The sequence below is a fragment of the Physeter macrocephalus genome, chromosome 8 (assembly GCF_002837175.3).
Source record: "Physeter macrocephalus isolate SW-GA chromosome 8, ASM283717v5, whole genome shotgun sequence".
Lineage (NCBI taxonomy): Eukaryota > Metazoa > Chordata > Mammalia > Artiodactyla > Physeteridae > Physeter > Physeter macrocephalus.
This window is the reverse complement of record NC_041221.1, coordinates 97769492-97794161: the sequence shown is the minus strand read 5'-3', so window position 1 is coordinate 97794161 and position 24670 is coordinate 97769492. Positions and strand designations below refer to the sequence as shown.

The 24670-nt window shown below is 42.8% G+C and overlaps 1 protein-coding gene across 1 annotated transcript; it reads right to left on the bottom strand.

Annotated features, from left to right (window-relative positions):
* Nucleotides 1-229: 229 nt before the first annotated feature.
* RGMB (repulsive guidance molecule BMP co-receptor b) lies at nucleotides 230-24097 on the bottom strand. The gene is made up of 3 exons (XM_028493104.2): nucleotides 23950-24097; nucleotides 18328-18836; nucleotides 230-3668 (listed from the first exon to the last, which is right to left on the bottom strand). The coding sequence occupies exons 1-3, from the start codon at nucleotides 24095-24097 to the stop codon at nucleotides 3000-3002; spliced, it is 1326 nt and encodes a 441-aa protein (XP_028348905.1). The 3' UTR covers nucleotides 230-2999.
* Between the last annotated feature and the right edge of the window lie 573 nt (nucleotides 24098-24670).

Here is a 24670-nt window from a genome sequence, read left to right as displayed (position 1 = left end):
CTAATACTAAAGACAGACCTTTGGGATAATACCGACTTATTTGCAATTGCTTAAAATTTAAAAAGGAAAAACCACAGTAGTGATATAGTTTAGAAAATGAGTCTGTGGACAAGTTGTACGACTTACTGTCAGTAACCATAAAGGATTTTGCACAAACACACCCTCACTCCCTTTCTTCTGCTATTTCTCGGCTCTTCCAGCAGGTGTCACTATAATCACAGAACAAACATTCCACAGGATGGTATGTAACTTTATTTTTCTACCATAATAATTTAAAGTATTTACACACTGCACACTCACTGTTTTACACAGATACTTATTCATATACCTATGAACCACATCTCAAGGTTTCTTTGCAAAGACTCTACACACTGTGGGAGTTTCCAAGCATAACAAAGAGAAGGACAAAAAAATGTTTCGGAAAAAAAAAAAAAAAAAAGTTTCGAGTCTTTTAAAGACAGCCACGTGGAGCATCTGTGAAAACCAGTGTTTTCCCACAAGTTTAAGCTCCCCCAGAAGACGTCTGAACAGCTACATCCTACCTATGTGTTAGTATGACCCGACACTCTTCTGGTTAAGGAGGATTTCAAAAACCAACATGTGCAAGTAGCATTTTCTTTAGACATTCTACAAAAGAAACTGGAGAAAATAAACCAGGCCCTTCTCTAGAGAAATACCTGTATTTCTGAAACAGTTATCTGTGGGGAGGACCTCAGTGTCATACAGAGATACTGACTATAAAGGGAGAACAGCTAAATACACTGGTACTAATAATAGTGATGTAGGATGCTTTTAAGCATCCTTTCCAGGTAAATGATATGGCAAAACAACCCAATTTTCTTTTCCCAACTATTAGCAGAGGTGGTTGTTTTGCTTTCCCTGAAAAGGACAAAGGTATGTTAATCATATACACTCTAAACCCAGACACTGTAGAAAACGTCTACTGTTTTTACTTCACTTTTAGACTATTTGCACAAAAATAGTGGTTAGAAGTACCCTAAATATTTTTCCTTCACTCTACTCAATTACATAACAAAATTACTAGCTAACTATAGCTTCTAACCTGGCACACGATTCTGTAAGTGAACAAAAGAAGTCACGGTTCAGAGCTGATGGTAGGTAGGCCCCCCGGTCCAGCTCTTATACAAGGATGACAGGTTTGGGTTTCAACTCTCTGTAAGCAGGATGCCTTCACGATTTTCCCAGACTGGCCAAGATTATTCTCTCATATACCAGCAAGATGGTCGAGAGGAGGTTTGCCACCTCTGGATGAACCCACATCTCCATCCTGTGACTGATAGTTCACGAAGAAATAGAACTTCAGAAAATGACATCCTCTTTTCTGCCAGTCTGGGCCTCTGGCAGTGCCACTCATCAACAGGACATGGCAAAAGGAAGAAATTACCTGGCCAACTAAAACTAAGCACAACCTTGACCCAAATTGCTGTGAAATTTAAAGTTCACTAACTTTTGTTTGCATTTATGTAAATGATTAGGGTAAAGTACAACTATTACCACTAATTCTTGGAACCATACATTTACATTTTAGATGTAACAACATAGACCTACCTACCTATGCTGGAGTTCATGTTCTCAGTTAACTGTTCTTTCCTTTTGTTGGTGGTGTGTTCCTTTTGCAAGAGGTGCCAACAATGGAATTGAAGAGGCAAAGAGTTTCTCATGTAGCTTGGTGAAATTACTATAAAGTAAAATGACTAAATAATAGTCACCTACAGATGTTAAGAGGGAGAGTATCTGATTAAGTCGAGAGGCCACCTGGGGTGCAATACTGCCCAGTGCGAATGTCTGGACTAACCAGCACCCAGAGTTAGCTACATACAGAGTCAGGCCAAGGAAGCGCTTCTGTCACGAGCACCCTAGTCCACTTTGACAGATGTGTCAAAGGCTGTGAGGAAGACCTCAGTGTGGAGGGCAAGGAAGAGGAAAACTTTGTGATGGGATCTGGGCCTTGCCAGTAAAGAAAGAATCTAACAAACCCCAGTCCCTGGGATCCCAAAGTGAGACTGAGGAGGGCTTACTGGGTGTGAACACAGGGAGCAGTGTGTTTCTGAGCCCAAACAGCCAAGGAAGAGAAGGCTAAGAATGTGGGCTTGTACAAATTACAGAGATAAGAAAGAGCAAGGCATGATCACTCAATTTATGTTTTTGCGTTTTGTTCATTCAATGTAGAATAGAGTTAAAAGAGGGAAAAGCTACAGTTTAAACAAGGACACGGGATGACAAAAGTCTGAGAGCTGCCGGGGTCTAGCAAGATGCCTAGTAATCACTAGCCCCTTCTGACCTATGAAAACAGCAGTTTCATTCAACCTACCATACTATAAGTGCTCAGATATAACAATCCTAGTTAATAAGAACTGTACTAACATTCTCCCCGCCCTCTGAAACAGTGACAGCTGTAAAAGAGGGAGAGGGCGTCCTAGAATCAGTGTTTAACAGCCAAAAGCACCTGGAGGGGGGTTAACTGTCCGTCCACATCGAGTGAGGGCAGAAGAAGAGGGTAAGGACCCAGTTCAAAGGAACGAGGCAGCTGCACCAGGGGGCGGCAGGTGAAGGCTGCGTGCGTGGGCTGAGCAGCAGTGGGAAAGGACAGGAAGAGCTACAAACATCGTCGCCGGTCATCTTCAAAGGGAGCGCTGCGGACGGTGTCTGTGCACGTGTACTATATACATACTAACCAGGTACACACATAAATATTTAATATATAAAAAATAAAGTGCTTTCTAACAGGTCCCCAGGCAGGGACATTATAAAACATTTCACAAAACTGCAAAACAAAATCGATACAATCAAAGAACACTACATCCAACAGACGTGAAAACAGTCAAACACAATATGTACAATCAGGTGGGTGTCCCAGGACAAACATCCTGTCATATACATGGTATATACATATATACTCTTTTACTCAATATATTATGACAATATATATTTTAAAATTTTGTTATAGACAAAAACAGAAACAAAACAAAAGACAACCCCTACAAAAACACGATAAGGATGGAGCACGCGAGGCCTAGACTGACAGACAAATGGCTGTCTCCACGGGGAGTCCCGCGGCCACTGCTTGGGAAAATGTGCCAGCGTTCCTTCCTGGGGTGCAGTGCCGCCACGTCTTCCAAGGCACTGTGGGCTGCGGCAGTGAAGTTGGCATCCCCCGTGGTGAGCAGGTCAAAGACACAGGACTGGAAATAGATGTCCTTCACCGGCATCTTCTCGTGGCATTGAGCGTTAGCAGTCTCCAGTGTGTAGCCAGGCCAGGCCTGGGCCGAGGACGTGTGAGGCAGGCTGTGCCCCAGGATGGCAGACACCTGGCCCTGCCCGTCATCGATGCGCTCGCTCAGGGGGCAGCCGTTCACACACAGCTGCAGGTCCTGGCTCTCCTCGTAGGACATGGCCAGGTCTTCAGGCATGCGGACGGCGAGGGTCAGGTAGCGACCCAGCTGCCGCACGAACACCGTGGTCCCTATGTAGCGAGCATGCATCTCCACGTAGCGGCCGCTCTCCCTCTCCACGATATGCAGGCTCTTGATGTCGCCGTCCCCTCCGCTGGTGCTGCCATCCACAAAGGCAGCTGGCAGGTCATCTGTCACAGCTTGGTATACTTTCTGATCTGTACACTCACGGTGGGCTTTGAAGATGATGGTGATCTGTGGGAAGGAACGCGTACAAAGTTTAACACGATGGGAGGGATACAGGACGGTGCATCCTTGTGTGGCAAGAGCTGCTCTCCATTCTGGAGTTGAATGGCTAGAGACAGAATCTCCAGACTAGGCCTCTTTGCTTCTGCCTTGCAAGTGAATGGTGTCACTGTTAGGGAAACTTTTTAAAGTCCTATGTATTTGGAATGATAATTTAACACAGGTCCGGGGAATGTGCCTCAGGAAAAAATTTTCATTTTCCTAAGACAGAACAATGCTGTTGTTGGGATACAGGCAATTTTTATTGGTAATGTATATCTTGTCTCCTTCCAAAAACAGATGAGCTGTGGTAGAGCTCTGAGAAAAAAAAGATTCCGTTCTCAGTTATGCAGAAGCTCTAAGTGGCTTAATTAACAATAAACCTACCAGAACTTTGATTTCTAAAAAGTTTCTCCCTTGGACGCTAAAACCATATCCCATGACTCATCACTACAAACTTACTTATAAACACTGCGGGAGGAAATGGGAAGCTGAGGAGGGGGCCATCCCAGCAACAGCTACCAATCATGTGCCTCTGGAAAGATTTCTCTTAAGTCCCTTAATCAAATGTTTCACATGACTGACTAATCGCTGTGACGGCAAACTCACTTAGCAAATGCAGCTCCCAAGCACTGGCAGAGACTAAATACCCTAAACCTAGTTACAGCAAATGTTTTCCCCAAACAGCACGATGGCCCTTCGACTTCTCAGAAATCTGCTCCCCAGTCAACTCTCAACCCTCCAAGTTAAGCAGACAATTCATGGAGAAAAAACTACTGATAATACAAAAGCTTCCCTTTAGTGAACCGATTTTATTTCCTTAATTAGAACAATTATTTTAAAAAATGAACCTTGAGCACCTTTGTCTCCAACATCCTCAACATCTCTGCCGCAGGGGATGGAAGGAAGATGACGAGGAAGAGACAGGGTCTTCTGGGTCACAGAGGTGGGAAAACGGTCCCCAAGGGGAAAAAAGACTATGCTTTGAGATCTGAGTTACTGTCAATAACTGAGGTAACAAATTATTCTTTTTTTTTTTCAGAGCCCGCGGCCACTGCTTGGGAAAATGTGCCAGCGTTCCTTCCTGGGGTGCAGTGCCGCCACGTCTTCCAAGGCACTGTGGGCTGCGGCAGTGAAGTTGGCATCCCCCGTGGTGAGCAGGTCAAAGACACAGGACTGGAAATAGATGTCCTTCACCGGCATCTTCTCGTGGCATTGAGCGTTAGCAGTCTCCAGTGTGTAGCCAGGCCAGGCCTGGGCCGAGGACGTGTGAGGCAGGCTGTGCCCCAGGATGGCAGACACCTGGCCCTGCCCGTCATCGATGCGCTCGCTCAGGGGGCAGCCGTTCACACACAGCTGCAGGTCCTGGCTCTCCTCGTAGGACATGGCCAGGTCTTCAGGCATGCGGACGGCGAGGGTCAGGTAGCGACCCAGCTGCCGCACGAACACCGTGGTCCCTATGTAGCGAGCATGCATCTCCACGTAGCGGCCGCTCTCCCTCTCCACGATATGCAGGCTCTTGATGTCGCCGTCCCCTCCGCTGGTGCTGCCATCCACGAAGGCAGCTGGCAGGTCATCTGTCACAGCTTGGTATACTTTCTGATCTGTACACTCACGGTGGGCTTTGAAGATGATGGTGATCTGTGGGAAGGAACGCGTACAAAGTTTAACACGATGGGAGGGATACAGGACGGTGCATCCTTGTGTGGCAAGAGCTGCTCTCCATTCTGGAGTTGAATGGCTAGAGACAGAATCTCCAGACTAGGCCTCTTTGCTTCTGCCTTGCAAGTGAATGGTGTCACTGTTAGGGAAACTTTTTAAAGTCCTATGTATTTGGAATGATAATTTAACACAGGTCCGGGGAATGTGCCTCAGGAAAAAATTTTCATTTTCCTAAGACAGAACAATGCTGTTGTTGGGATACAGGCAATTTTTATTGGTAATGTATATCTTGTCTCCTTCCAAAAACAGATGAGCTGTGGTAGAGCTCTGAGAAAAAAAAGATTCCGTTCTCAGTTATGCAGAAGCTCTAAGTGGCTTAATTAACAATAAACCTACCAGAACTTTGATTTCTAAAAAGTTTCTCCCTTGGACGCTAAAACCATATCCCATGACTCATCACTACAAACTTACTTATAAACACTGCGGGAGGAAATGGGAAGCTGAGGAGGGGGCCATCCCAGCAACAGCTACCAATCATGTGCCTCTGGAAAGATTTCTCTTAAGTCCCTTAATCAAATGTTTCACATGACTGACTAATCGCTGTGACGGCAAACTCACTTAGCAAATGCAGCTCCCAAGCACTGGCAGAGACTAAATACCCTAAACCTAGTTACAGCAAATGTTTTCCCCAAACAGCACGATGGCCCTTCGACTTCTCAGAAATCTGCTCCCCAGTCAACTCTCAACCCTCCAAGTTAAGCAGACAATTCATGGAGAAAAAACTACTGATAATACAAAAGCTTCCCTTTAGTGAACCGATTTTATTTCCTTAATTAGAACAATTATTTTAAAAAATGAACCTTGAGCACCTTTGTCTCCAACATCCTCAACATCTCTGCCGCAGGGGATGGAAGGAAGATGACGAGGAAGAGACAGGGTCTTCTGGGTCACAGAGGTGGGAAAACGGTCCCCAAGGGGAAAAAAGACTATGCTTTGAGATCTGAGTTACTGTCAATAACTGAGGTAACAGCTTATTATTCTTTTTTTTTTTCAGAGAACTATTTTATTTTAAATTAATTTTTACTGGAGTATAGTTACTTTACAATGCTGTGTTAGCTTCTACTGCACAGCAAAACGAGTATGTTACTTTACAATGTTGTGTTAGCTTCTACTGCACAGCAAAACGAATCAGCCATACATACACACCTATCCCTCCCCTTTTGGACTTCCCTCCCATTTAGGTCACCACAGTGCATTAAGTAGAGTTCCCTGTGCTGTACAGTATGTACCCACCAGTTTTCTATTTTATACATAGCATCAATAGTGTATATGTGTCAATCCCAATTATTCTTTCTTCTTGAAGAAAAAAAAAAGTATCAGGTGACTTCAGTCAAGGAGGGAGGTAGACAAGCCAAACACTCTACAGAGTACTCTGGATGGAGGGAACCTTCCACCTCCTGCAAGGGGGCTAATCAAAACAATAGACCCTTGTTAAAAAGGCCATGCCGGCCCCTCCCCACCCTGCTCTCTACAAGTCCTCACTACCACCCTCAAGTTTATGTCCGAAGGGCTTTTTCCCCAGCTCGGCCAGCATTTGCTCACACTATTTAACTCCACATGTTACCACCAGTGTTACCTGACTGGAATTTTCCAGCCATTTCATTTCACTTCAACCAGTTATAAAGCCAGATCTGAACCAGCTGCACTGTAGCAACTGGTTAAATTCATATCCGTTGATTGCAGCTGCAACTAAAAGCCAGACAATGCACTATGAAAATGCTTGGTTTTCTCCCTTCCTAATTACCCTGAGCCACAATTTAATTTCATGACCAGCCTTCTCACATTTCAACACCTTCCTAACAACCTGAAGGAGGTGTACCAGAGATGATTTCAGGAAATTTGTTGTGCATCCAACCATACGACCTTCCAGAGCGAGTGGGATTTTGAGCTAGATATCTAATGGGACTATAAAATAGATTTATTCGGTGGCTCTAAAGACAGTTTGACAAGTGCTTTTTTAAGGCAAGCTGGGATCCCTTGGAGGTGAAAAAGATTTATTCAAGTAAATTCTGCACCTGAAAGAGTTGAAAGTTAATACAGGCGGCTACAATAAGAGTAATAGACTTTTCATACAGCCACTCTCCTCATTTTCAACTAGAACATCCACACTCAAAGGGTAAATGAACTCTTCTACAACAGCTAGGCCATTTGTCCTTCCAGTCTAACAAACCTCAAATTTAAACCAACTTGGCGTTATCTGCAAGAATTAAGTACTTTTTAGTTCACCTTAGGAAAAACACAGAGGAATTAGTTTTGTTGGGACAACACACCAGAGAGATCCAATTCCAAACAAGTTTCCAAAAAGGAAAGCAAGGGTCAATATTAAGATGAGTGGAATAGTTCCAGCTCTCACCAAGTCCACCAATTCCAACTCAGGAGTCATTTCAAACACTCTCAAGTTATTGTCCTCTGCTAGGCCTGTGACACTGACAGTAACTCCCACTACTTCTAGAAGATCAAGTAAAACTTAAAGCTTGACCTCTGCATACTATCTACACTTACAAAATATTCCAGTTTACCTAATGGATTTTTGTCTGTCCAATTTCCTAGGAGCGATTTTCTCTATGAGACAACAAAGCTGGTATTTCTCTTGTTGTTCCTCCTTTAGGTGAAATAATTCGCACGGAGCCTATGTATAGAATTAGCCCTTGAATCAAGATGCTGAGGGTAATGAAGCAACCTCAAAGCATGAGAGAGGTTTCCTGAGTGGTTCTGTAGTTTAAGTAGGTACTGAAGAGATACCTAGAGATATAATCAATGTAGTAGAAAACACTAGGTAACAGTTTCACATGACTTAAGTTTTGTAATGTAATTTCATTCCTCATACAATTAATTACAACTCGAGGTCTTAAAAAGCAGGCACTCAGCCATGAAGGGCCAGAAATTCATTTTCAGATTCTGTCTCCCTCTTCAGAAAAAAAAAACAAAAACAAAATTTATTCACTCTCAATAATTCTTACTTTAAAAACACTCAAAATTTAATTGGAATATTTGGTAATTCTACACGTTTTATATTTCCAACTAGCAGCTGTCAGAGAGTAAAAACAGGACATTCAAAATTGTATTCTAAAGCTCTCAAACAGATAATTTAAAAACACCAGCTATGCTGCTTACTTCCCCCCTCTATGAACTGATCCATATGCTGTAATAACTCAATTTGGCACATCTGTTCTATGCCACACCATTTATTATTAATGGATGGCATTTCTGTGCATTTAAAACACCAGTGCCTTTTGTTAAACCTCCCCCGCCCAGCCCCTCCCAACCCTCACCTCAGACAAACTACTCCAGTCCCCTCATTCATTTTTAATGTTTCATTCCCTGAGATCTTTACCACCCAACGGGTCTCTTAGGAAGAGCAAGATAGCAGCTACAAATCAACCTTTCCACATGAGTAAGGCGATAAGGATTTAAGGTTTGCTATGAAATACCGATATTTAGAGGCAGCTGCCTCTCCTTTCCACCAGGAAAGTAAAAAAAAATTAAATGAAAACGATGTAGCCCAGAGAACCAGGCATTGCCTTGGCAATGCACAGAGTTTTCCCCTGGCTCGACAGCCTTGAAAAGTGCTGCACAGAAGTTTTCAAACAGTAGAATTCCCCACAGGCTGTGCACTTAACTATATGTGCTTATTGTATTTTGGAAGAAACATTTATTGGTGTTTAATCAGGCCATCTGGCACTGCAAGTGCAGGACCTTACTAGATTTCTCTAATACCAGAACTGGACTTTAAGATCAAGGGACTCCATCTCTTGGATTAAGATGGGCCCACAAACCAAACTGAAAGTCACAGCAATCAGCCTGGAACATAGAGAAACAATTTTGATATGTACCTAATTAAGATTCTGCTTGTGTTAAGGAAGCTAAAATTAATTTTATTTCATATAATTAGCTGATACGTCTATTTCCTCAGATCCTCTGGGTGCAATTATAGGTTGCAAAAACAGGCGACTGTGGGAGAATAAGAGAACGCTGTGCCCATGGCCCCTTTGCTCATACCAGATCAGTGGAGTACAGCCTCTACACTCAGTCCTCAAGGCTGAGCAAAACAAGAAACCATTCCAACAAGAGCACATGCTTCAAAGAAATAAATACACGTGCTCTATCTCCAGCTCTAAAACACATAAACTTAACTTCAGAGGGTCAGTTTTTCTAAATGTTGAAAAATCTGAGCCTCGGAAGCTCTGAAGCACCATAAGGAAGTATCTCCGCTGGACTGGGGAGAACTCTGGAACTCTCTCCCTTTTGTGGAACAGGAAACAAAAGCATATTCATCTAGAATAACTTTCTGTTTGAACAGTTTCATACAAAACCTAGGAGAGTATATGTACCATACTTAAGGAAAAAATGTTGCACTGGCTAATAACTGATGTCATTGATAATTTTCCCGAAAAACTAAGAAAAAAAATCTGTCAGGAAGGTGTGAACTCGATGAACCGAATGTAATTTTACCATTGCGACTCAGCCTACATATCAGCTATCTACCTATAGGAAATCTGAACTTAAGATCTACAAGAGTATAGTTTCTTAAGTAGTTTCATTGGACTAGGACAAGATACTAACAGGAAGACAGTAGTACATGTGTTTAAGAGGAGGGTGGCAGGTTAAAAATCTTACTCTAGACTTCTTTTAAGTCCTGAATGAGACTATAAAAATCTCCTACCTTCTAAGGATATCAAAATAGGTTCCTCTATGCTCATGAGTCTCTTTCCACAGAGCTCTGTTCTAGGAGCATTTACAGGATTTCAGAGAAATGGAATGGATCAGACTTATTTATTCTTCAGTGTTGCCCTACATAATACATGCAGGAAAAAGGGCTGCCTTGGCTGCTGGAGGGGTTCTTGGCAGCAGATGGAGAAAGAAGAAACCAAACCAGAGGGAAAGGACACCCACAGTTGAGGCTGCTAGGGTGGTCCAGGGGAGAAGCATTAAGCTCAGTGGCTGGAAAGAGCATGTGAGAGAAAAACGGAAGCAGGCCCAGGGATGACACATAAAAGGGACAGGCAAAAAAAATGTCGACTTCCAAAGAGCAATTTCTGTACACTTAAAACAAGGAAGGCTGGAAGTAGAAATAGGCTCAGAGACAGGGAAATTGGCCAGCTTCCTTGTACAGACCAGGGCTGAGTCTGGGGAGGAAAGGCCTCTGGTCCTCACAGTCTTGGCACTCAGAGAACTCCAAAGGGAACTTCTTGTTTGTTTGTTGTGTTCGGACTTTGCATCGAGGAGGCCAGCAAATGTAGGAACTCACTACGCTACTAGATGCGAAGTTAGATATGTGTGGACAGTATTAGAGGCCCAGGCTGCCACTGTGCTTTAGACCAGAGGCTAAAAATATTCTGAAAGGTGACACCCAGGGCCAGAGGCAGTAACTCTAGGGGCAGGAATCCGCCCTAGCAGGTCTTGCTTTCAGGGATCTCCCTCCTAATTGGGGGGCGGGGCGGGCACAGGGCCACAGATCCCCAGGCTCTAGCAGGACCTCGGGCAAATGCTCTGGGCCTAGGTTCAGCACAGCTGTTTCCCAAACCAATGGGGATCAGGAAATCACAGCCTCATTGATCATTTTTCAGTTTTGGTGATTTAAAATGCAAAAGGGCTTGAAGGTCTCGATAATACACTCACATTCTGTCACTTGTAGGTTCAATTTCAGGTTCCCAGGGCTATTAAAAAAAAAAAAAAAGCAAAGCCCAGGAACGAGGTGGTTAGAGGCAGTGACCATATATTCCAAGAAGCCAGTTAACTGGAAAGTTACAAAACAATATCCTTCTGTCTTCATTTTCCTGAGGCAGGGAGAGGGGAAAGCATGGACACCACATAAATGCACATGTGTGCTTATGTGTGTACTCACACACACCTTTAGATGGAAAGATTAAACCCTGACCCCCTTTTCAGGGGCATATGCAGAGTAGATGGGTAGTATTTAAATGCTGTCACATCAATTCTATCCACAGTGTGCATACTAAGTTCCAACACTGAAAGAACCCCACCAGCAGTAGCGAAGGTACTTTGGGCTCCAACTCTTAAAATAACCAGCTAACTGGGACATACAGAGCTCCTCTCTCCACAGACCCAATTTCACCTGAAGTTCTTTCTAGACCCAACAGCATCATGTTTTCACTACAAGGCTCTCCAGCTAAATTCTGCATCTTAGATGGGTGCTGCTATTCTTGTTAGTTATTACTTACCGACAAGCTGAGCAGTTTAAGAAGTCCTGAAGTTACCCCACCCATGAGAACACAACATTCAAAACAGTGGAAGAGCAAGTTCAACTACAGTCAAAACAAATAAAGACAAAATGGGTAAGGTAGCATTTTTCATTGTTCAACACTGTAGGTAACTATCCCACATTCCGCACAGGCAGAAACTGTTTGGTTAGCATTAATTGAAGCCAACAAAAAAAGTAGCATTAATTGAAGCCAACAAGAAAAGTACCAACCATCCAATGTTTCCTTCTTGCCCCTTCCTCTCAAAATGTTAACTCAAAGAAAATTTAACAGGGCAGAGAGAAACATTTGGAAATGTGACAGAAAAGTGCTAACTCTCAGCTGTGCATCAGACTTGGCCTCCTGCCTCTGGTTTAAACTATGGAGGAGTGTGGATTTGTTTTAAAGGAGTAGAGGCCCACAGCACTCGTGTGGAATCCTGGCTGGCTCAGGCAGGCGTTGGGTTAATTTCACTTATAAATGGGGGATTACAAAGGTCCTTTTTGTCCTTCCAAACCACATCTGGGACAGAGGGAGCAGCACAGAGAGATTCAAAATATAAGATACTGACAAGATACGCAGACACAAATTTTATACATTTTTAGACAGTTTCCACTAACATCTTCCGTGTTTCTTCATTCTATTCCAGAGAATAGAAAGATGATAAAAGACTCATTACCCAGAGTACATGAATCTGTATGAACAATATAAAGGTGTATCTTGTTTGGAAAGTACAGCATAAAGAATAACCAAGGCAGGCCCATTTTCACCTTACAAAATGATCTTTCACACTTACAGATAAATCATGGAGCTAATAATTTCTCCTTCTTTTCCTGCTTCCTTTGCCCACATATACTTTTACCTCCAGGCAATCTGTTGAAGTTTCATATAGTTCTATGAAGCAAAGTTGAATAGTTTCTGGGCCTGAGACCTTACAATCCAGTACAAACAAGAGCTATGCAGGAAACAGAAAAGGACAAATAGGAATACTACCACCTGGAATTATAGCTAATTTCTGCTTTTCTAAAAACTATTCTTTAATGTTTCAATATTACCTCTACAATAAATAAATTCAGGGAAGATAAGGTTATCTAATACATGCTTTCATGTGTCTGATGGTGACCAGCGGGGACAGTCAGGCCCTGGGTACAGCAGCCCATCTCTCTGGCCCAACCTCCTGGTCCTTCCTGACACCCGAGACAACTCGCAGCACTTGGAACCAGCTTATAATGTGGGCCACCAATGTTCTAAAAAGAAACCCTGAAAATGGCTATTTTTCCCACACACACAAACCCCACAATTCTCCACCGACTGCTGCAAAGTTTAGTTATGTGCTTAGACTGAGGCAGAGACAACATTCACCTCTGCATCTCCCATGCACAATAGGCCCTTTAATGCTGGGTGTTTCAAATGCAGCACCACATTATACATTTTATCAGAGAAATGAATATAGTATACAAGCTGGGAGCTACAACTGCAAACTTCTTTCCCATCTGTTCTGCAATATGCCTCAACTGGTGTTACAACATTTTTTTTTTTTTTTTTTTTTAGCGTTTCTGCAAAATAAGGAGGACCATGACGAGATGCAAATCTTAAAAAGATGGCAAGAATTAGCTGCATAACAGATAATCATAACAAAACAAAGAGCAATCTCAGATTTTAAGGATTAGTTACAATGTATCTGCAAGACAGCTTGTGCTCTCTGGAAGGAAAGGGCTCTATATTCTCAAAGAAACTGCCACGTGTCCCTTCTGTAACAATGTTGCACGTTAAGCACAGTGTCCATGTATTCAAAACACAATCCGGCAGACAGAAGGATGAGGCATCTTCCTTAGTCCACAAAAATAAGAATGATCACCACTGTGTAGCTCACATTGTCTCCATGAAGATACTAAAAACATAATTGGTTACAAAAACTTGGCTACAAAAAATTGCACTAGGCCCAGGGTCAAGAGAGGACAGATTTCCAAACTGTGATCCAAAGATATGCCTAAAAGACGGTGGAAAGCCTTTGCAATGCAGGCGCATCTGGCTCTGATTTTGTAACCAACAGAGAATGACCCAGAACATTGGTTTACATGCCCACATTTGGTTGTCGAACAACAGTTCATGCTAAGGGGCATCAGAAAGGTGCCAAGGATCCAATCACGCTCTAGGACCCTACAAGTGAAGAGTATTTTATCATCAGGGAACACCTTGGGTTATACAGCTTGATGAAGATAGTAAGCAAGAATGGGTCAAAGGGACTAAGTCTTCCTATATCTCTAGTATCATCAACCAGTGGAAGTTTTCAGGAAATTTCCCAGAAAGTACCTAGAGTTCGAGACTTAGGGATAATTATGGACTTTCAAAGATAGGGTCTCTTACCATGCTTTGGATAGGCACTGAAAGCTACTGCCCATGGGGTCACTGGGAGCTGGTGGCCCATGGCAGCAGCAAGAATTTACAAGGCATCTCAGAGTACCCGTTCAACAGCCACCTGGCTTAGTCAAGCACAAAGAAAACACCTCTTCCCCAAAGTCAAACTGCCTGAAGGTAAACCACCTTCTCTCACTAAAGGATGAAGTACAGAAAAATCTGAAGATCTATAAAAGGACCTGCTGTCATCTCAATCTCCGCTCCTACTTGCAGTTTTGTTTCACTGAGTTTGAAGAACAGCATACAAAAGCTAGAGTGATGAGAAAGGACATGATTACGTTAAAACAAAAGGAAAAACAAAGCAAAGGTATACCAATTATTTGTACAGAATAATTTTTTAAAATATTGCCATTGTTTAGGTGTGTAATAAATTCATCCTTGAAATTTTTTGGAAAAGGAATCATTTTAAATGCACCTGAGAGATTGGTGCTTTTAATACATGTTACTAGGGATACATCTGTAAAGTGCAGAATCCTTTCATAAAATAATTTATACCAAATCACCTTCTGTAATGGTGATATAATGGCATATACAATATACAATTCCTTATTAAATCCACATAAACAGGGATACATAGATACATAGAATGAAGTAAAAAAGAGTTGAGACTGAGAGGCTGGCAAAGAGAATGTGGAAGAGAAGGTACAGAAGCCCAGCATCCCCACAGATGACCTGGTTATTTACCTGTGTGAGGCCCAGGAGAGATACTGGCATTGCGTCCCCTCCCCCACCCCCAGCCCAAAACAGAAACTGCTTTTCTTCCCACGTAGCCAGCACTGCCAGTTCTAAGCCTGCACCCTCTCTCATCTCTCTCCCGCAGAGTGTTTGCAGGCCAGAAGCTGCCCCTTACAGCCAAAGGTGTAGAAGGTGGCCCAGAGCTGACATGGATCTCAGCAGAGGTGTGCAGGTGTGCCAGGAACCCCGGCAGCCCCAGGGTGGGGAGAGCTGAAAAAATAGCCCTGGTCTCCCCTTTAGGAACACATCTAGCTGGCAAGGTGGCCAACCATACAGACTCCTGGGAAAGGATCCCCAACAGGCTGGTGGAAGGCACAACATAAACCCAGCGGCCCTGAGAAGGCATACCTGCACACAGCATGACCGACGTTTCCCAGGGAAGGGGGAGAGAAAGTAGACAAGGGAAGATGAAGCCAAACTGTCAAGCACTGCAGGTCTTGCTGCCCTACACTCACTGCTTGCCATGTGGATAAGGAAAAGTCTTAGCTAATAAATAACCCCTTGAGTATACAGGTGACCCTGTAGTTTAGATTTTTTTCCCCCCAAGTTTTGTCTTTTCGTGATGAGGTTTGAAACGTGGGTGTTTAGGGGCAGGTAGAGCTCACAAAGACAGCCTTGAAGATGACTTGCTTAAGAAGCCAGGTTACCAGGATTGAGTTGCCTTAGGGACTTCCCTGAGCAAAACACCTGAGTCTAGTGCTTCAGTTTAGTGCTGAAGGTGGTGAAATGAATGTTTGCTTAAATACTATAATTTCGGCATCACAACCAGCCAGCCTCTATGATATGACATCATTGGTCAGTCTTTAAATCTAGTGACACTGAGCACATAGGTCATTAAAAATGCTTGACCACAGGATGACACAGTATCTGTAATGTGCAGTGCTGGGTTATCCAATAGCTGGTCTATGTATGTGTTTAAGGTCTCAGTAAAGCTGGGACTCATATAAAAAATTCTTCTTAAAGGTTTTTTGAAAACAGTATTACAGTAGACATCAAGGAAAAAAATTAGATCTTTTTTGGAACTTATTTCTTATGTACTTTTTTGTCTCATTGTTTTTATTTTTATTGCCATCATTCTTTCATTGCTTAGAATTTTTAAAGTTTTATTTTGGCCCTGGGTTGGTAAAAGGAAATTGCAGTGCAAAATTTTAGGCCTTTGTTTGGTTTCACCAGCAGAATCCATACCAACATGGAGACAGGCCCTCAACAGTAACCTTCCAGATGCTTTTGAGGGCTTTGGAGAGAGTTACAAAAAGAAGAAGGAAAAAAACAACTACTAGAGGTCATAGAGTAATTTGTTGCTGAACAGCATGGTCACCAGATGTGGGGAAATACTTTCCAATAGTGCAATTAAAGACCAAACATTCTCACTGTCTGCTTGAATTTATGTTAGAGGATAATTTTTCCCTTCTCCTTTCTGGAATGGGTAAAATCTTTGATCCTTACCAAAGTGAGGGAGAAAAAAAATTGTATTTATTTATTTGCTAAAAGCTATGAGAGATTCAACCACAACTGAAATAGAATGATCTGAAGTACTTCAGTGTCAACTTTTCCATTTATATAATGTTAATACTCATAAGGTAAACAGTGGTCCCCAAATATTTGCAACATGATCAGTAAAAAGTATAAAATTTTGAAAGGTTGAACACCAAACAGAAGTGACATGTAACTGGATGGAAGGCTTGGAAAACAAAACTTTGGGCTTGTGGAAAGAAACAATATAGCTGACCCCTGAACAACAGGAGGATTAGGGGGAAAAGACCCCTGTGCAGTTGAAAATTCGTATATAACTTTATAGCTGGCCCTCCGTATCGAGAGTTCTGCACCCAAGGATTCAACCAACCATGGATCGTGTAGTACTGCAGTATTTACTACTGGCAAAAAATCCACGTAACTGGACTGGTGCAGTCCAAACCCATATTATTCAAGGGTCAACTGTATTTTCCCATGCACACAGCACTTATTAATCTCAAAAGTATCGTTTGAAGGCTACCAGTCCAAGCCCTCAATTATTTACACAATGATTTTGATGATTTTATACCTTCCTAATGGAACTGTCTTCTTGAATTTTCAGTGTTATGTCTTTCCAAAGACTATTCCCAGGTTTTATATCCTATGACTGCAATAATGATGGATTTTTTGCCCATGGCTTGTTTTATGACTTCATAATTATAACATACAGCAAATACATATTTTAATATACAGATAGGAAAAATTATTTGCATACTTGTAAAACACAGAGGAAGAAAAGTTTGAGATATAAGATTTGGAAAGGTAAGCTTGCGCTTTATTGGGAGTTGAAGTGTAAATAGTTTTAAGTTCCCCTAAGATGTCTAGACCGATGTAACAGTCTTTGTTCAGAGCAATGACTTCTAATCTTAGATTTGTGACACCCCCGGGGTGTCTCCATACATCTCTGGAGGTGCTGTAACATTCCCTCCACAAAATGTCAAGTAAAATAATTTAAATTCACTTAATAACTATGCCACATATGTTTGGAGGCAAGGGAGGTGTCCTGGAATCAAAAGAACAGTCGTAAGTATTATAAAAGCTTGTTCCCTGTCAATTATATTTTAGTCTAAACCAACTGATGAAAAGATAAACAAAGGAAATCAAGCAAGATGAGAAAACCTGTATGTGTGATTTTGTGGTTGGAGGAGACAGTGAAGGAGCTGCTTACTTGGGACACTATTTTCATGGACAACCCTTTTTGACTGCTTTATTTATTAACACCTGAATCAGCTCGGACTGGCAACTGGAAAGCCAGTCATAGTTCCTCTCCACCTACTTGCATTAAGACACTGGTGCCTTAAAATTGGCTTAGAGGATCTCTATTCAGTATTAGTTTCTTTAAAACAAACAAACAAACAACAACCACACACACTGGCAGCTAGACAGGGTAAGCTTAACTTAACTATGTCAGTTTTCCCCTCATGCTGACTTACATTTTTATCCTGAGATTGCATGGGGTTATAAATCACTGCTACGCAATATCCAATTCTTAACTTCTTTGGTCACCACTAGGTTAGGAACTAAAACACCACTGTGGGCTTGCCACTGAGAAGCTGGCTTATAGCCATTACATTTTACTATAGCTTCCAAGTTCCCAATAAAATTTCTTGATGGATTACTGCCTCTGGTTTCACAGCGTTCTTTATTCAGAACACCCATTTCAGTCATCTGATAAATCTGAACATGGATTTTTTCAAGAGCCACACACATCTGCACTTAAAAATGACACCACTGAAAAAAAAAAGAACTTTTTTTTCTATTAAACAGGCCTGCCTTTTCCCTAGAGAACCCAACTTCAATGTTTACTTTTTATTTTTCATATCACTGCCTATTTAAATTTAGACCCACATTTTACATAAGCCCTAGAATTCCACTGAGAAATTTTTTTACCAAGTAATTTTCATTTAATCCTTCATCCACCCTGTGTGCCAAGATGACCAAGAGGAGCTCCTTTTAAACTAGGTCTTCTGTATCACACTTCAAAAGTTGTCTGAAGAATCAAACTCTGAAAGTTATAGGAAAGAAGAAAAAAGAACACTTGCCTTATCTGTAGCAGTAGCACTGGATCCAGGGACCACAGGCACATTCGTCACTTGAACTGAAAGATAATTATTATCTATGAGTGGCCAGGCCCCTTCCACTTTGCATGTCTGGAAGTGATCCTTGAAAGTTCTAAGGTGAGGATCTCCGAACAAGCCACAAAAAAGGTAACTGGGAGGGTTCTGGTCCCCTCCCCTGTGTTCTCTGGCTCCCGCGTGGCTATGATAGTTACAAGGGTCATGGGTCACTTCAGGGTTTGTGGAGGATGTGGGTCCGTCCTTAGAACAGTTCCTCTGGCTCATGAGGTCACTGATACCCAACACAGCAGAATGGTATACTAGGTTACCACGGCAGGCTTTTGAAGTTCGCTGGGTGCAGCCGGCATAGGCACGGAGAGCCTTGCAAAACTCAGAGTCAAAGCCATCAACGGCAGAGTTCAGGTGTGAAGTCAGGGACACAAAGTCCGTGGTACATTTCTGGATTCGACATTGGGCTGGTTGTTGGCAGTCACCTATGAGAAAGAAGATAAGAACAAACATTTTTTAAATGCTTCACAACTTCCTGAGCGACATGAGAAAATGACATTCTCCTCTGGGAACTGTTTGTTCTATTTCATATACTCCTATTTTAAGACGGCCTTCAGAAATAGGGTTGTATTGTGCTTCTTGACCTCTCACAAAGTAAGCCACTGGGAGAAACACTGCATGCAGCTAGTTAACTTGAAACTAAAGCATGGGCCATTGTGAGTAAACAGGAGTCTAGCCCAGGGTTCTAAGGGTAAAATTACAAGGGAATGATAAATGAAATATTTTATCAAATTTGCTATTGTTTACAGATTTTGAGAAAGATGTCTTTGCTTTAAGACCAAGTCAAAGATATGAACTTTGTTTTGATTTTGAAAACTGCATAAGTAATTTGCTTTGGAAATCACTGTCTATGCACAAAACCACGAGTAAAGCCTGCACACCTCAGGGAGGGGAAACGCCTAAATTACAGCATGGTTAGGTAAAACACCTTTACCCGATTCTACTATGGCTATAGGCAAAGAATATCAGGAAAAAATCCAGGTATTAAGTTATTCTGCATTTCTTGAGGAATGTTTATCAACAAATTGCATATAAATTAACACAATCTCCTGGTTTCTATCAATACAAAGTGTAAATGTTCCCTTAAAAAAATGAAGTGATTGATTTGACCAAGCTAGGTATTCACTTATCCCATAACATCAATCACACTAGGATTCCAGCTCCTAAACCGTTCACCAGTAAAAGTACACTAACTCACAAAGTACATAACACTGACAGGTGATCCCACCAGCTATGTTTTTTTTCAGAAACAGAACCAGATACAGAATTATTAGAGTATATATAAACTACTTTCTCCCTAAATCAACAATTCACATAAACTTAATGATTTATTCATATTAATGTAATGATTTAAGTCAAGCTAAAATGAAGTAATGAAAAATCATGTGATTACTGCCCTATTATTTAAAAAGTCAGTTTTCAAATTATGGTTTGCCCCTAGCTTCTCATATAAAAATTTGTAAAATCTCTCAAAGCACAAAAAACACAATGAACTGCCAATACTAGGTCAGTGGTGTGCACCAATCAGTTTAACACTCTATTCCTTAAAATGGGAACACCAGAATTACTGAAAAGAAAAACGATTTTCTTTATCATCCACCTCAAATTTCATACAAATGAACTGTAATGTGTATTTGTATTACTTGCACATTCTTTATAGGTCTCTCAACCATGGAGGAGCCTCAATGTCAAGTCTTAGGTTCCTCATATGAGAAATGAGTAGGTTGTTCTACAGTAAACTCTGTGATCTTTTCTAGGCATAAAATATCTATTGTGTGTGGGGGGGTATCAGTCAGTAGAGTATTATTAAATGTATAATTATTCAAGATTCAGGTATAGAGAACTTCAGGATAATATCAAGATTTAGTACTTTATCTGACAAAGACTTAAAACTAACCCTAATAATCATCTTAGAAAGATATTTTAACCTTTTCAGTAGTAAACTGCTTTTAAATCTGAATAAAATAGCCTGTAATCTCTGCTCATGGCATCAGCTGGGGAAACAAAGGGTAGGAAATGACAACCTCTTAAGGCACTTCCCCAACCATTCTTAAATTTCAAACACCAAAAAGGGAAAAATATAGTCAAGACTGGATATTTGATTTAACACGAGTAAAAGAGAACATTAAAATATTTTAATATCTTGGAGATATGAATTTACAGCTATCACTAAATCGCACTTAAAAAAAATCAAATACATCTTTATGTGCTTGGTTCCTTTTATGTTTACTCATTCCAAAGTTGATATTTATAGAATTCCTCTCTATAAAGTAGATCAAATCATTTTTCAACTATTTTTACTCAAAAAAACAAAAATGCGAACAAAAAATACAACCAACCAACAACCCCCCAAATGGTATTAAAGCCATTTTACAGATGGGAAAATCAAGACAAAGGGACACTAAAGGCCTTGTCCTGGCTGGATTGTAAACAGCTAGCATGAAGCCCAGAGCATGGTGCCTTTCCTCAAATCCTGTTTTCATTCCTCCACATGTCACATCTCTACTAAATGCCTGATTCTCAAGACAGTACTTGATAGCTTAAAAAAAGACGTAACTATAGTATTTCTTTTAAAATCAGCTTCACAGTAAGCAGTAAGCAAGAAAATAAAATATGGGCCAAGATCACTCAGTAATGAACAGTTCTTGGACAACATATAAATGACAGCACAAGAACTTTCTGCTAAACTTGCAGTGCCTATTCTTTTTTATGGCCTATAAAATCTAGCCAAGCATACACTTACTAATAATTATTTCAAATAGTCATAAAATATCAGAAGTAAGACCAGCATGGAAATGCAGATGCAATTGTTCAGAAAGAAAGAGAAAAGCAGAATTTAGATTCCCAGCTCCTTTTTTGTTCCTTTCTTTCCTCCCCCCTCCCTTTTTCACAGCAGGTGGGTGCTGATTCCTTTGAGAAATCTCACATAAAACAGAACTCCCTGGGTTCCTTTGTTTTGGATGAGGTTTCTAACAGACTTTTTGAATACAGATGATGGGAGGGAGGAGGGCTAAATAGAGAGAAAGTGCATTTGGGTCAGCAGTTTCAGCCCCATCACAGGCTCCTGTATAATGACTAATTTGCAGCATACACCCAGAAACATGCAGGCTTCATGAATTTATAATGACAATGCGCACTCTGCCTGTTATAGGCGGTAAAGTAAGCCTCCTGTCAAAATACCAAGACAATGCAGAGCAGAAACAATTTCAAGGATGCAGCCAAGAAGGCCATGAAGTGTATGAGTAAGCAAGGAACTCCCATATTGGATCTCCATTCAGGAAGAGCAGAGGTTTGTGTAAGGAAAAAAAAAAAAAAAAGTGAATAAAAGTATTCTTTTCATTTCCCAAGGGCAGAATTCAAAATCTGCAGCTACAGATCTATTTTTCAAATCAGATCATCTATGATGTGACAGTATTTTCATTCCGGTAAATGAAACTTACTAAGGGATTTGTGGGTCTACAGCTTTCATTAATGATCCAGACATAAAGACCTCACCATTCAAGAGTTTCCTCAATGTCTGGACTGCACGTGTGAATCTGCAGCCCAATCACCAGTTTATAATAAAAGAAATCAGATAGCTGAAGTGAATTAAGTGAAATGCAGAGCCATATGGGGTGCAGAGGCAAATTATATGGATCCAGGCATCAAACATAAGGTAGCCCATCTGTAAAGAGCACTCGGCTAGGCTCCCTGCTCTGAGGAGAAACAACCCCTGCATTTCAATAGCACTGCTCTTCAAAGAAGTCTCTCAAAAAGGAGCCCTCTTTTCTATAACCAGATTAACTGCTCCATTCCAACAAGCTGTCCACAGATATCACTCACCACAGCAACTCTGGGTAGAATCTAATGGTGACTTCAGCGTGAGCACATTAGGATACTGAGAGGAGTTTCACATTCCAAGTTCTTGAACTAAGGCACCTTAATTTTCTAAACCTTTAAACCAACTTCTTAGGCCTTTCATGGGCCAACGAAGAAATCTTCAAGGACCACATTCCAATCCTGTTATAGGACCCAATAGCAACTAAAGGAAACGATATCCAAGTAGTCAAGAGGGACACAGTGCTGCCTACCACTTCAATTTCCATTTCAAGAAGCCTACACTTTGACATTATGGACACTTATTTTTTTCGCACAAAACCCTCCTGAGTAGATTTTTTGACACGTCATAAAAAATCTTCCATGTAACCATAAGCAAACTGACTTTATTTTCTAAGGTTCTAAAGTCACTAATTTAAAACCTCAATCATTGTAAAACTTGCTATTTACACTCTCTATTAAGACCTCGGTCTGTTTCCACAAGTGACAGTGTTAAAATGCAGCTGTTACATCACAATGCAAAGTTATGCAAAGTAAATTAAGTCGCCTCCTCCAAATGCCACATTTTTTCCCCACTACTTAAAAGACCTCCTGGATTTTTAACACTGCTGCTATGACTTAGTAAATAAATAAAAATTACTCCGTACAGTTGGGTGGCATTAAAGTTCAGTATTCTCCAGATCAGAGCGTTGTGACTGCTGTCCTACAAATACAGGACAAAAAGATCTCGAAGGAAAACTTACCTAATGCTCTAGGTGTTCTCAAACTAAAAGATAAATTATCTTTCAATTTGGTATTAAAAAAAATTCTTTGTCTAGACCTGCTCCTAGAAGTGGTACTTATTTGTAAAGAGGGTCCTAGATTTTTTCCCCAGCTTTATTGAAATGTGACTCACATATATCATCGTGTTAATGAAACGATTTTTAAAAGTAGGTTAAAACATGCTAAAAGGCTCATCTTCGCTAAGAAGAACGAAGAAGGCTTACTTCGTTAAGAACAGATTCCTCACCGCTGCTTCCATAGGGGAAGCGCCAAACCTCCAGAAGGCAAGACATCTGTCAACCTCTCCTGGAACCCGAAAACACGCGGCTAGCCACAAAGCACGAGTTTTTCCAAAGAGGTTGAAAGCTGAATTAAAAGCAGCTTTCGCAAATATGAAAGAAACCCCAGTTTAAAAAAGTTTAAGTTACTTCGAGATTAACCCCCAGGTTTTCCAGCTCTGGTGAAAATCTTTCCATCTGGTGCGACTTCTTCGCCTCGTCGCCACCCCCAACTCCAGAGAAGCAGCACAAGGCTCCTAGTCACCCCACCGAGGAGGCGGCGGCTGCGGAAACCTGATCCCAGCCTGACTTTCAGTAAACACCAATGCAGAGAGCAATAAACCATCCGGAACATTTGTCTCGGGTGCGCAGCCCCCGCCCGCTACATCTTTGATAAGTGGCTGTTGGAGGGGAGATTTATCAACGGTCCGAGCAGAAGGCGGGGAAGGCGGGAGGGAGGGCAAGAGGCCTCTCCTCTGCGCCTCGGGCGCTCCGCTCGGTCAGCGGGTGTGTTCCTGCCGCCGCCCCGCGAGCCCAGCTAAGGTGCATGGCAGGGGCTGGTGAGGCCTTTCCCGTGGCGCCACGCCGCCTTCCGCCCCGGCAAGCGCCTACGGGACCAGGGGTGTCGGGGAACAAAGCACTCGGCCCTAGAGCTGGCTCCCTTCGCGCGCGCGCCTCATACCTGCGTGAAGCAGCCCGAGGCTGAGCAGCAACAGAAGCAGCAGCGCCAGGGGCGGCGGGCAGAGCCGGGGGCGGGGGCGCTGCTCAGCCCCGGCGGCAGCGGCGAGGGCGGCGGCGGCGGCGCAGGAAGATGCTGCTCTCAAGCCCATGCCCGTCCATGCAGGTCTCGTGGGCTCCGGCGAGGGCGGCGGCGCGGGCGCCGTGGCGGGTCCCGGGCCGTGGCTGCGGCATGGGCCGGAGGACGCGCCTCGCTTCCTCTTCTTCCTCCTTCAGGCCCGCGTCGGACACGGGCGGCCGCCACCGCCGCAGCGAGCAGTGCGCCGCGGGCGGAGCGAGTTGGCGGCGGCGGCAACAGGGCGCAGTGGCATCGTGGCGGCCGGAGACGGCGGCGGGCGGAGGGAGAAGGGGCGGGAGAGAAGACACAAAGACCGTGAGCGAGTGCGGGGCCCGGCCTGCAGCGCGCGGGCGCCCTGGCCGCGGCCAGCGTGGGCTCACCGGGCGTGGAGCTCGGGTGTGGACGAAAAGGAGGAGCACCCAGCCCCAGCCAGCGGCCGCCGCCGGCCAGGATATCTTTGCGCGTCAGCCCAGCGCTCAATCAATCTCAGCCCCTCACTGTCGCCCCGCCCTCCCTACACCCGCCAATCCGCGTCGTCCTCACCCCGGCCTCGCCCCTCCCTCTAGCTCCATTGGCTGAGAGGCGGGCGCTCTGGGCCCAGCCCGCC